Genomic DNA, 13,516 nt, shown 5'->3' with positions numbered 1-13,516 from the left:
TGCACACCACCTCGACCAAAACACCCTATATCTGCCACTCTGTCATCAGACACATTCAACAAACCTTCAAAATACTCATTCCATCTCCTTCTCACATCACCACTACTTGTTATCACCTCCCCATTTACGCCCTTCACTGAAGTTCCCATTTGCTCCCTTGTCTTACGCACCCTATTTACCTCCTTCCAGAACATCTTTTTATTCTCCCTAAAATTTACTGATAGTCTCTCACCCCAACTCTCATTTGCCCTTTTTTTCACCTCTTGCACCTTTCTCTTGACCTCCTGTCTCTTTCTTTTATACTTCTCCCACTCAATTGCATTTTTTCCCTGCAAAAATCGTCCAAATGCCTCTCTCTTCTCTTTCACTAATACTCTTACTTCTTCATCCCACCACTCACTACCCTTTCTAAACAGCCCACCTCCCACTCTTCTCATGCCACAAGCATCTTTTGCGCAATCCATCACTGATTCCCTAAATACATCCCATTCCTCCCCCACTCCCCTTACTTCCATTGTTCTCACCTTTTTCCATTCTGTACACAGTCTCTCCTGGTACTTCCCCACACAGGTCTCCTTCCCAAGCTCACTTACTCTCACCACCTTCTTCACCCCAACATTCACTCCTCTTTTCTGAAAACCCATACTAATCTTCACCTTAGCCTCCACAAGATAATGATCAGACATCCCTCCAGTTGCACCTCTCAGCACATTAACATCCAAAAGTCTCTCTTTCGCACGCCTGTCAATTAACACGTAATCCAATAACGCTCTCTGGCCATCTCTCCTGCTTACATAAGTATACTTATGTATATCTCGCTTTTTAAACCAGGTATTCCCAATCATCAGTCCTTTTTCAGCACATAAATCTACAAGCTCTTCACCATTTCCATTTACAACACTGAACACCCCATGCATACCAATTATTCCCTCAACTGCCACATTACTCACCTTTGCATTCAAATCACCCATCACTATAACCCGGTCTCGTGCATCAAAACCGCTAACACACTCATTCAGCTGCTCCCAAAACACTTGCCTCTCATGATCTTTCTTCTCATGCCCAGGTGCATATGCACCAATAATCACCCACCTCTCTCCATCAACTTTCAATTTTACCCATATTAATCGAGAATTTACTTTCTTACATTCTATCACATACTCCCACAACTCCTGTTTCAGGAGTATTGCTACTCCTTCCCTTGCTCTTGTCCTCTCACTAACCCCTGACTTCACTCCCCAGACATTTCCAAACCACTCTTCCCCTTTACCCTTGAGCTTCGTTTCACTCAGAGCCAAAACATCCAGGTTCCTTTCCTCAAACATACTACCTATCTCTCCTTTTTTCACATCTTGGTTACATCCACACACATTTAGGCACCCCACTCTGAGCCTTCGAGGAGGATGATCACTCCCCGCGTGACTCCTTCTTCTGTTTCCCATTTTAGAAAGTTAATATATATATATATATATATATATATATATATATATATATATATATATATATATATATATAAAGTTAATATATATATATATATATATATATATATATATATATATATATATATATATATATATATATATATATATAAAGTTAATATATATATATATATATATATTTTTTTTTTTCATACTATTCGCCATTTCCCGCGATAGCGAGGTAGCGTTAAGAACAGAGGACTGGGCCTTTGAGGGAATATCCTCACCTGGCCCCCTTCTCTGTTCCTTCTTTTGGAAAATTAAAAAAAAACGAGAGGGGAGGATTTCCAGCCCCCCGCTCCCTTCCCTTTTAGTCGCCTTCTACGACACGCAGGGAATACGTGGGAAGTATTCTTTCTCCCCTATATACATAAATGCCCATACATGCACATATATATATCAACATATACATATATATATATATATATAAATAAAGAGACATATACATATATAAACACATGTACATGTTCATACTTGCTTGCCTTCACCCATTCCTGTCGCTACCCCGCCACACAGGTAATAGCATCCCCCCTTAAACGAGGCAGCGCCAGGAAAAAAAAAGAAAAAAAAGCCACATTTGTTCACATTCAGTCTCCAGCTGTCATGTGTAATGCACCAAAACCACAGCTCGATATCCACATCTTGGCCCCACAGACCTTTCCAAGGTTTATCCCAGATGCTTCACATGTCCTGGTTCAGTCCACTGACAGCACATCAACCCCAGTAAACTACATCGTTCCAATTAACTCTATTCCTTGCATGCCTTTCACCCTACTGTATGTTCAGGCCCTGGTCACTCAAAATCTTCACTCCATCCTTCCACCTCCAATTTGGTCTTCCACTTCTCCTTCTTCCCTCCACCTCTGACACATATATCCTCCTTGTCAATCTTTCCACACTAATTCTCTCCATAAGTCCAAATCATTTCAACACATTCTCTTCTGCTCTCTCAGCTACACTTTTTATTATCACACATCTCTCTTACCCTTTCATTACTTACTTGATCAAACCATCTCACACTGCATATTGTCTTTAAATAGTTCATTTCCAATAGTCCACCCTCCTCCATACAATCCTATCTATAGCCCATGCCTTGCTACCATATGACAGTGTTGGAGCTACTATTCCTTCAAACATACCCATTTTTGCTCTTCGAGATAATGTTCTCTCCTTCCACACATTCTTCATCGCTCCCAGAACCTTCGCCCCCTTCCTTACCCTGTGACTAACTTCTGCTTCCATAGTTCCATCAGCTGCTAAATCTACTCCCAGATATCTAAAACAATTCACTTCCTCCAATTTTTCTCCATTCAAACTTACATCCCAATCAACTTGTCCCTTATCCTGCTGAACCTAATAACCTTCCTCTTATTCCCATTTACTCTCAACTTTCTCCTTTCACACACTTTTCCAAACTCAGTCACCAACCTCTGCAGTTTCTCACCCAAATCAGCCACCAGTGCTTTATCATCAGCGAACAACAACTGACTCACTTTCCAAGCCCTCTCACCCCCAACGGACTGCATACTTGCCCCTCTCTCCAAAGTCTTGCAATTACCTCCCTAACCACCCCCATCCTTGTCATAAATCAACATTTGCTGGGAACCAATCACTTTCCTCTCTTCCTACTCGCACACATGCCTTACAGCCTAAGTAAAACTTTTCACTGCTTCTAGCAACTTACCTCCCAAACCATATACTCTTAAAACCTTCCATGAAGCATCTCTATTGACCATATCATATGCCTTCTCCAGATCCATTAATGCTACATACAAATCCATATGTTTTTCTAAGTATTTCTCACATACATTCTTCAAAGCAAACACCTGATACACATATCCTCTACCACTTCTGAAACCACATTGCTCTTTCCCAATCTGATGCTCTGTACATGCCTTTACCCTCTCAATCAATACCCTCCCATATAATTTCCCAAGAATACTCAACAAACTTATGCCTATGTAGTTTGAACACATACCTTTATCCCCTTTGCTTTTGTACAATGGCACTATGCATGCATTCCACAAATCCTCAGGCACCTCACTATGATCCATACATTCAGTGAATATCCTTACCAACCAATCAACAACACAGTCACCTCCTTTTTTAATAAATTGCATATCCAAACCTGCCACCTTGCCAGCTTTCATCTTCTGCAAAGCTTTCACTATGTCTTCTCTGTTTACCCTGACCCCTCTCACTCTGCACACCACCTCGATCAAAACACCCTATATCTGCCACTCATTCATCAAACACATTTGACAAACCTTCAAAATACTCACTTCATCACTAATTGCTATTACCTTCCCACATAACCCCTTCATCGATGTTCCCATTTGTTCTATTATCTTATGCACTTTATTTACCTCCTTCCAAAACATCTTTTTATTCTCCCTAAAATTTAATGATACTCTCTCACCGCAACTCTCATTTGCCCTCTTTTTCACCTCTTGCACCTTTCTCTTGACCTCCTGCCGCTTTCTTTTATACATCTCCCAGTCATTTGTACTACTTCCCTGCAAGTACTGTCCAAACGCCTCTCTTTTCTCTTTCATGAACATCCTTACTTCTTCATCAAACCACTCAGTACCCTTTCTAATCTGCCCACCTCCGACCTTTCTCATGCATCTTTTGCACAAGCCATCACTGCTTCCCTCAATACATCACATTCCTCATCCACTTCCCTCATGTCATTTGCTTTCACTTTTTGCCATTCTACAATCAATCTCTCCTGTTACTTCCTCACACAAGTCTCCTTTCTAAGCTCACATACTCTCACCACTCTCTTCTTCCAAACACTCTCTTTTCTTTTTTGAAAACCTCTACAAATGTTCACCTCCACCTCCACAAGACAGTGATCAAACATCCATCCAGCTGCCCCTCTCAGCACATTTACTTCTAAAAGTCTCTCTTTTACATGCCTATCAATTAACACATAATCCAATAATGCCATTTGACCCATCTCTCCTACTCACATACAGACATCTATGTATCTCTCTCTTTTCAAACCAGGTATTCCCAATCACCAGTCTTTTTCAGCACACAAATTCACAAGCTCTTCACCATTTCTGTTTACAGCACTGAACACCACATGTACACCAATTATATCCTCAACTGTATATGAGTGGATGGGCCATTCTTCGTCTGTTTCCTGGCACTACCTCACTGACGTGGGAAACAGCAATCAAGTATAATACATAAATACCAAATAATGCACTAATCATCATTTAAACAATTAAACTTCATCTACAATACAGTACAATCAAAACAATAAGACAGCTACTAGATTTGCCCATATTCTTGAACAATCTCATTACCTTACTCAGGCTCTGCAGACAACTGTAGCTTGGGTTGAGTCAAAACCCTGAAATATGCCAAGATCAGCCAAATGTACCCCAATAACACAATGTATGTCAGCCAAATTGGCTAAATTTTGTTCAAATGAGTGGGCAGATCAATGTTTTATATAATGAAGACACAATTTGAAACTAAAGAAAAAATAAATTTGCCTTGGAACTCTCACCACATCAGTCTCCCAAGCACTGAGAAACATTTTGAACAGTGAATTAATAAAGTTAAAAACATTGTTTCTTTTTCATGAAAGAACAACATAAGAGAACACTAAAACAACCAAGAAAAAAGTGATATAGGAATTAATAAGGGGGAAATAAAAACTCAACTTTATAATCAACATGACTATTGTTGAGTGATAAAGACCCAATGGTTGATAACTTCATTGATAAACTTCATTTATGTATTTTTCATAACTGCATAAGGAATATGCATGAATCTGCATTTACAATATAATTAATGATAAACAGTCTAAGAAACCTGAATCATAGGGAATATGCATGAATAAGCATTTACGATATAATTAATGATAAAGTCTAAGAAACCTAAACTGCTTAAAAGTGAAACAAAATGTTTTTCTAAAAACATTCTGATGCCATAGATGCAATTTGGTTAATACTGTATATACAATTGGTACAACACACCATAAATGACAAAAGAAATACATGAAAGAGATAGGACGTACAACTTTATCTATATGAATGACTGACTTTAAGTGAGTGTATAAGCGATGCTCTTTCATTTCATGAGAAAGAAACAATTCTTTATATCATTATTTTGTTATTCATAATGAGTATCAATGTTTGGGAAACCAATATGCAGGGAGTGCTAAAGCAAAATAATGGTTTTTCTCTTTGAGTGGCAGCAAATTTTTCTTACCTATATCAAGCACTGTTCTACCGACTCATTTGTAAAACCTTAGGCAACTTGGATGGTATACACTGTTTTTTGGAACATTATGGCCAATTTTGGTTGATTCAGCACATTTTGAGGTCCTGTTGTACTAGATGCTTGAGATGCAATGTCACAATTGACAAAGATGGCTCAAAAAAGTCTTTGCTGATTGATTCACTTTTCAGCTTGATGGTGTGGATACTGTTATCTTTAACCGCATAATGGCTAGCAACTGCTGAAGTGCCAAACACACCCTCAAGTTCATCTACTAGTCTAACCTTTTCCTCTAAATCAAAGGTTTTCCTCACTCCCTTGGCAGGTTCATCTGTATGTGTACTTCCAGGATGTTTAGGCATAGTGGTGACTGGTAAACATCAGCACAAGTACAGATTTATATGAGTGGCAAACGATATGTCCTTACTCAGTGAATGCTAGCACAAAACTGATGCAGTGGTCAGTGTGGCATGGGCAGCATTAGCACCATGCAGCCAGCTAGGCTCATGTTGTATCATGATGGTTCATGTTATAACAAAAAGGTGGGAGCAATTTAGGTGCTCATGCTATATCATAGTCACTTTATCCAGTCGTGCTCTATCCTAACATATCTGTAACAGCATTTAAGTTTCTAAATCAACTAGATGATGCTGACAGTCAACAGTTCTTCCTAAAGTACAATACTAGAGTTACCAGAGGCCATGATCAAAAACTGAGAAAGGGGATGGTCAAGAAAGCTGTAAAGAAACTCTGGTTTAGTGTAAGGGTAGTACATGGCTGAAATGGTGTAAGGCATAAGACTGTGAACACCACCAACTTACAAAAGGTTTAAAAGTCTTTTTGATGATACATAAAGTAGGAGAGACAGGGCCCCATGAATGTAAAACTCTCTCCTCGTAATGTATGAACAGGCACTTATAAATAAGTCATTACTACTGGTAGTATGTAAATGATTCCAGTAACCTTTGTGATGCATTTTTTTTGTCTTACACTCTGTTTTTCATGTATATATTTGTTGAAATAGGATTGCTCAATAATTCAATATATACCCAACTAAAAATCTTATCCCAAATCAACCATTATAAAGCAAATTTGTTTATCACTACCATAAATATCTATAAACATATTTTCACTTACATGAATTTTGGTAATACAAAATATTACTTAACAATTCATTTCCATGAAAGGCTGGAACACACTTCAAACCAGAAAATATGCTTACAGACTCATAAATGGATTTTCAGTGAATTTTCACAGAATTGAATGTAAATGGCATTAGATGCATGCCAGAATAAGTATTTTGAACAATGGTGAAAAATCTGTGCACATAAGTGTCACTGGGAAATAAACACTTTCAATCTGTGCACAAAAGAGTCAATGGGAAATAAACACTTTCAATCTTATGGATAAGCTTCATAGAAGACATCTAGCCTACAGATATAATATATTCCTTTCATGATTCCCACTTAGCTTCACTGGATGATAACATCCCACCCAGAGATTAGATCATATTCTTTTAGTGGTCCTCATTTATTAGTGAAGAGAATAAACATACACAAAACAACAAATCTTTGAAACATCATTTAGTAAAAACACAGAGCTATTTTACCATAAGTAATCATGATGCTTCCTATGATATCCCTTACAATATCTTGCCACAGATATTAGTGTGTTATGTCTACTTAAAAAGCAAACTGATTTTGATAATATCTATCTCAACTCCTAGAGACACAATGTCAACTTTCGGTAATATAAAGCTAACACCTATCCTACATTCATAATCAGCACAACAATAGCTTCTACATTATATAGCTGGTCCCCAACTCATGATGGGGTTACGTTCTGGTAAACCCATCATAAGTTGAAAGTACACTTACTACAATTAACATGGTTGTTTACACTCATGATCATGTCGCTAACTGGAAGCTGCTGTGCAGCCCAATTAAAAATCAAAATTCAAAATTTGAAATGTTTCTAACTGAATTCATATCGATATCGCACCATCATAAAGTTGAAAAGTCGTAAGTTGAACCATCATAAGTCGGGGACTATCTGTATATCAACTTCAATAAAAATTGAGGTACACTATGTTGAAAAGTATTCTAAATGTGACTCAGTTAACTTACATGATAGTGAGCACAAGTACTTAACATGATCTAAGAAATATGACTAAAAGGCAACCTTATTCACTTACAGTTTTGTATGATCTCATGGCAAAGAGGTTGGCCATCATTGTAGAAAAGCCAGGAGCCAAGCATGACTGTGCAATAAATCCTAATTTGAGCTCTGCTAAGCAGATAACATCATCACCACGTTTCCAGTCCCAGGATGGGATGTTTAGCAAGTAAGCCTGAAAAAAGTATCAGCAATGATGATTAGTATCATTATTACTATTCGCATACAAATCTTTCTTTCTCTAAGTATTTCTCACACAGGTTCTTCAAAGCAAACATCTGGTCCACATGTCTTCTACCACTACTAAATCCACACTGTTTCTTCCCAGTCTGATGCTCTGTGCATACCACCATCCCTACAACCAATGCTTTCCCATGCTACTTAGAAGGTATACACATCAATCTTGTACCTCTGCACATTTTTCCCCCTTGCCTTTACAAAATGGCACTATGCAGGCATTCCACCATTCCTCTAGGACCAAACCTTGAGCTATCTATACATTTAAAATCCTGACTAACCAGTCAACAGTAATGTCATCCATTTTCTTGAGAAATTCAACCATAAGCCCATCTACTCCAGCCATAATTCATCTTACACAAGGCTTTCACCACTTCTCTTTATATCAAACAACAGGCCTGACTCTTGCTCTGTATACCTCAACCTCCCAAATACACCACATCTGCCATCCTATCATCTAACATATCTAAAAGTCCTTCAATATACACATTAAATTCCCTTTTCACCTCTTTTTGCCTGTTACCACAACCCCATCTGCTCCCCACAATGATGCTTTTGCTCTCCTTACACTATTCACTTCCTCATGAAACAATTCCTTAATCTCTCTCAGGTTAACCAAATACTCCATCACCCCAGCTCTCATTTACCCTCTTTTTCTTTGAAGCTCTTGTTACTTCCTCTTGTACATCTCTAATTTATTTGTACTCTTTCCATGCAGGTAATACCCATACATTTCTATTTCCTCTTTCATTAGAAATTCAACTTTCTCATCCTACAATTCAATACCCTTGCTCACATCCACACAGTGCACCTTGCATATGCCATACGGACTTTCATGGTGTAGTGGTTAGAGTTACCGAATGTCATGCAAGCATGGGCTGCCAGGAATCTAACCCACATAGGTCTAAATCCTGGTCCTAACAGCTGGTCCACAGTCCAACCAGCTCTTCATCCTCCTCTAGGGGCTAGTCAACAGAATGGGTACCTGGCATAGGCTAGTGTGTGTGTGCATGCATGCCTGTGTGCGTGAGTGTGAGTGCACATACATACATAGGAATAAAGGCATGGTAAATAAATAAAAGGTTACGAAGATGGAGCAACTCTAGTGGAAAACTCTCTTCCACACAACACAAATAGTAATTACAAACTTGTCCCACACATGTAAGTGCTGCATCTATTAATACCTTCTATTCCCCACAGATTCCCCTAGATTTCTTTACTATCTCCTGTTGCCAATTTTCACCAGTCCCATCTTATAACTCCTTAAAAAAGCTTCTTTTACAAGCTCACTTGCTTTCTTTACTCTATTTCTATCCACATCATTTCCACTTGATCTGGAGAAAGCATATGATAAGGCTGAGATATATGCTCTGTGGAAGGTACTACAAAAATGCAGCATGGGAAGAAAGGTAACAGAAGCAGGGAAGAGTTTTCAACAAAAAATGAAGAGGGTGATTGGTTCCACATGTAGGTAGGTCTGTGTCAAAGTTAAGCGACATCACAATGACTGTCAAGCCTATTTATGGATGGATGGTGAGAGATGTAAATGTGAGGGTTTTAGAGAGAGCAGCAGGTCTGCAATCATTTCAGGGTGAAGGAGATCTGCAGGTGAGTCAGTTGCTGTTTACAAATGAAATTGGCTCTGATGGCAGACTCAAAAGAGAAACTGCAGAGGCTGGTGTCCAAGTTTGGGAGAGTGTATGAAAGACGAAAGTTGAAACTAAATGTCAATAAAAGTAAGGTAATGAAGTTGAACAGGGTAGAGAGACTGGGTGATTAAGTGTTAGTTTGAATAGAGTGAATCTGGAAGAAATTCAATGTTATGGAGTGGATATGAGCTGAAATGAATCATATGGTGAAAGAGGGGGGTAAAGGTCCTGGGTACAATTAAGAGTATGTGGAAAGTTAGGTCAGTGTCTGTAAGGGGCAAAGATAGTTGTTTGATGGTATAGTAGTCCTGACTGTGCTGTATGGATAAGAGAAAATCTTCTTAAATTAAAAAGTATGAGAGTGCATGTATTGGAATTGAAATGTCTGAGAACAGTATACGGCATGATAAGGGCTGATTGAGTAAGAAATGAGAGGGTAAGAGAGATGTGTGGTATTAACACTCATTTGCACCAACTTAATGATAATACTATCACCTCCTATGCATGAGGTTGGTTGTAACCTTCTGGCATGGATATATTTTTATGCAACAGATTAATTCATTTGCATGAAACCAACTTCATTTTATGTAATATTGGTTACTCTTTCACATAAAATCAGAAAAAAGGAAATATTTTTGATGATGTAAAGTTGTGTGTTTTAGTTTTCAATACAATCAATTCATGCTTTCTCTATAAAAAATCACAGAAGCATAAGAGTTACAGTTTAAAAAGATGTTTTGAGCTTTACAACTGTGAATCTGGAAATTGGATACGAGTAATACTAACAAAATGGAAAAATCAGAATCTTAAGAATTTTTTCCAAAACTGCTTTTTTTAGTTTTTTAGTTTTTGCAATTACTTCTTATCTTTATATCTTTTTTATTTCATTAATTAGTTTAAATGTTTAAAGTATTACAGTGGTTTTATACTTCTAGCATGTGTGGTATGCCTGTAAGTGAATTCAAAGAATAATCCATCCCCATTTAGTGTACTAATATACCACATACTGAAGGTATACAGTAATCTTTGTAATATCATACCAATGCAATAAAACTATATTTTAAAACAATCTGGTGTGATGTTATATGCTTGAGGGAGTTGAACAGGGTGCAGTAGGCTGCAGTGATGGTGTAAGAAATAGATGGTTGCACCATTTACAATTGCTTTACACCACTTGGCCTTGGTTGTAGAGAATAGGAAGTTGGGAGAAAATCACAGGGTAGGTTGCTAATCGTCTGTTCTCTGTATCCCCTAACCTCCAGGCAGAGGGACTAGAAGCCCACAAAACAGACTTAAGCATATAATCACTGCTATCAGATTCAAGATCAATATCATCCTCAAAGTTGCATTAAGAGTGTGAGTGAGGCATTGTATTGGAGTTGAACACCCATGGTGTCTATGTTATATGACCCCAAATATCTTGGAATATAACAAGGCATTACTTTTACATAGGGATCAGACATTTATTGTACAACATAGGGGCATTTACTGCATGACAACACTGACAACTGAAGTCTGAAAAAGTGAAATTCAAAATACATCAATGAACACTTCATAAGCCCTTAAACAATTTGCAGAGAGTTTTACATGGGAATGTTACTGAACAATGGAAGACGGGGATTTGTGAAAGGCAGCACCTTCCAGTGTGGGTGGTGGGAGGTAAATGATGCCCTAATGGCATGTGCTACACAGGGCTGCCATATATCTCAATAAAGTCAGATTACCTTGACAGAGCAAGCTTTGAGAAATGACTAGCTAAAATTTCACACACCGATTAGAATTCTTCAAAATCAATTTTTTTTATGTGATATGATTAACATGTTAGGTGCCAAATGGATGAGGGACACTGAGGCAATGTTCATGCAACTTTCTGGTCTTATCCAATTTGCACCAGACACAACACTTTATACACAATTTTAAACAATTTACAAACAATTTTACAGGCAAATGTTATAACATAATGGAGGGGAGTAGAGAAAAGCTTTAAAGTGCTAGCACACAGCACTTTCCACCATGGCTGCAGGGAGGTAACTGATGCACTAATGGCAGGTGCTACATAGGTTTGCCATATATCTCAATAAAGTTAGATTACTTTGAGATACTAAGCTTCAGGAAATGACTATCTAAAATTTCACTAATGACTTTGAATTTTTCTTCTTATTTTTCTTTTTGAGTGATATGAATGTCACATCAGGTTCCAAATGGATGAGACTATGCACTGATACAACACTCATTTTCATTTTTGACGTCGTCCAATTTCTACCTGATGTGAGTATCGCAACACTCAAAAGAAAAATAGACACATAAAGATGAGTAACTCTGAATGACATGTAAATTTTGGAGCATCATTTCCAGAAGCCTGCTCTCTCATGGTAATTCAACTCTGGTGAGATAACTGGCAATCCTACATACAGCACATAAGTGCATCAGTTATCCCTCAGCAGCCATGCCCAAATGTATTGTGTGCTGGCCCTTTAAAATTTTTCTCATGTCCTTCTCACACACTCCTGCCCTTCACTATGCAGTAATATTCACCTGTGAAACTGTTTGTAAGTATTTACAAACAGTCTATTGGTGTATTTCAAGATATTTCAATAGTTCAATCTAGCTACCATCATTTGTGTGTGACCTACTGTTGTGCCTCACAATAAATGCCACTCTGTGGACAATACAATATACATCTCATCCCTATGTAAAAGTGATGCATAGTATTGTGAAGTAGTTATAAAAATGTGTGTTGTTATATTTCTGGATATTTAAGCTCTTATAACAGAACATATCACATGTGTTAAACCCCATTACAATGCTTTGTCATATGGATGCAAATCACCAGTGTCTGCTCATTATTTTAGATGATAACACGCTTGATAATGCCTTTGCACAGTGTGAATCAAAATCTGATGGTAGAAACTATATGCAGGTTTCTGCAGGTTGCTCTGCCTAGAGGCATGGAATGCTGGTCAAACATGCAGCAACCTGCAACATGGCTTTCCTGTTACCTTTTCTCCCTAGCCAACACCAAGTGGTGCACAGAAATTGCAAAAGGTGGAACTATCAACTCCTCCCTACACTATCACCAATGCCCACCCCATGGCACCACAAGCAACTCCTTCAAGTATCTAACATCACACAAAAAAGTAAGATTGTTATAAAACATAGTTTCCCTGTATCAGTATAAAGGTATAAAGATTATCTTGTACATTTTGTTACACTCCAGTATGTTGTAAAACAGTACATTACAAGGGGGTTTTATTTTTCTTCTAAAATTGCTTACAGTGCAGCCACACATGCTAGAAACATTCTAAAACCACCAAAACATATCTGGACACTTAACCTAACATATGGAGCAATAAAAAGTAAAAAAAATGTAAAGTAATTGTGAAAACTAAAATATTAAAAATTTTGGAAAAATTTCTTGATATTCGATCGTTCAGTTTATCCTTCTTAGTATTATTCACATCTAATTTCCGAAGTCACCAATGTGTGCTTACTCACTTTTCATGCTGGTGAAAATATGAGTTAATTGTACTGAAAACTATAATACACAAATTTACATCAAGGTTTTTCCTTATTTTTCTGGTTTTATTTGAAAGAACAACCAATTTTACATAGAATATTGTTGGTTTCATAAGAAAAGTATAAATCAGTTGCTCAAAAATCTATCTGAAAATAACATAACGTGGCTCTTCTGTGCCAGATGGTCACAACAAAGCCAGTGCATGGGAGGGGATAACATTA

General features: G+C 37.7%; 1 protein-coding gene across 48 annotated transcripts in view; it reads right to left on the bottom strand.

Annotated features, from left to right (window-relative positions):
• The window catches only part of slo (calcium-activated potassium channel slo), a 1,069,848-nt gene that overhangs the window by 459,378 nt on the left and 596,954 nt on the right, over nucleotides 1-13,516 (bottom strand). For all 48 annotated transcript variants that reach the window (XM_071687050.1, XM_071687052.1, XM_071687045.1 and 45 more), the window contains exon 11: nucleotides 7,912-8,067. In XM_071687050.1, the coding sequence (XP_071543151.1) occupies nucleotides 7,912-8,067 (156 nt within the window). The remainder of the gene's footprint in view (nucleotides 1-7,911; nucleotides 8,068-13,516) is intronic.

Source organism: Panulirus ornatus, chromosome 43 (assembly GCF_036320965.1).
Source record: "Panulirus ornatus isolate Po-2019 chromosome 43, ASM3632096v1, whole genome shotgun sequence".
In the NCBI taxonomy this organism is placed as follows: Eukaryota; Metazoa; Arthropoda; class Malacostraca; order Decapoda; family Palinuridae; genus Panulirus; species Panulirus ornatus.
This window is presented reverse-complemented; position numbering and strand designations above follow the sequence as displayed.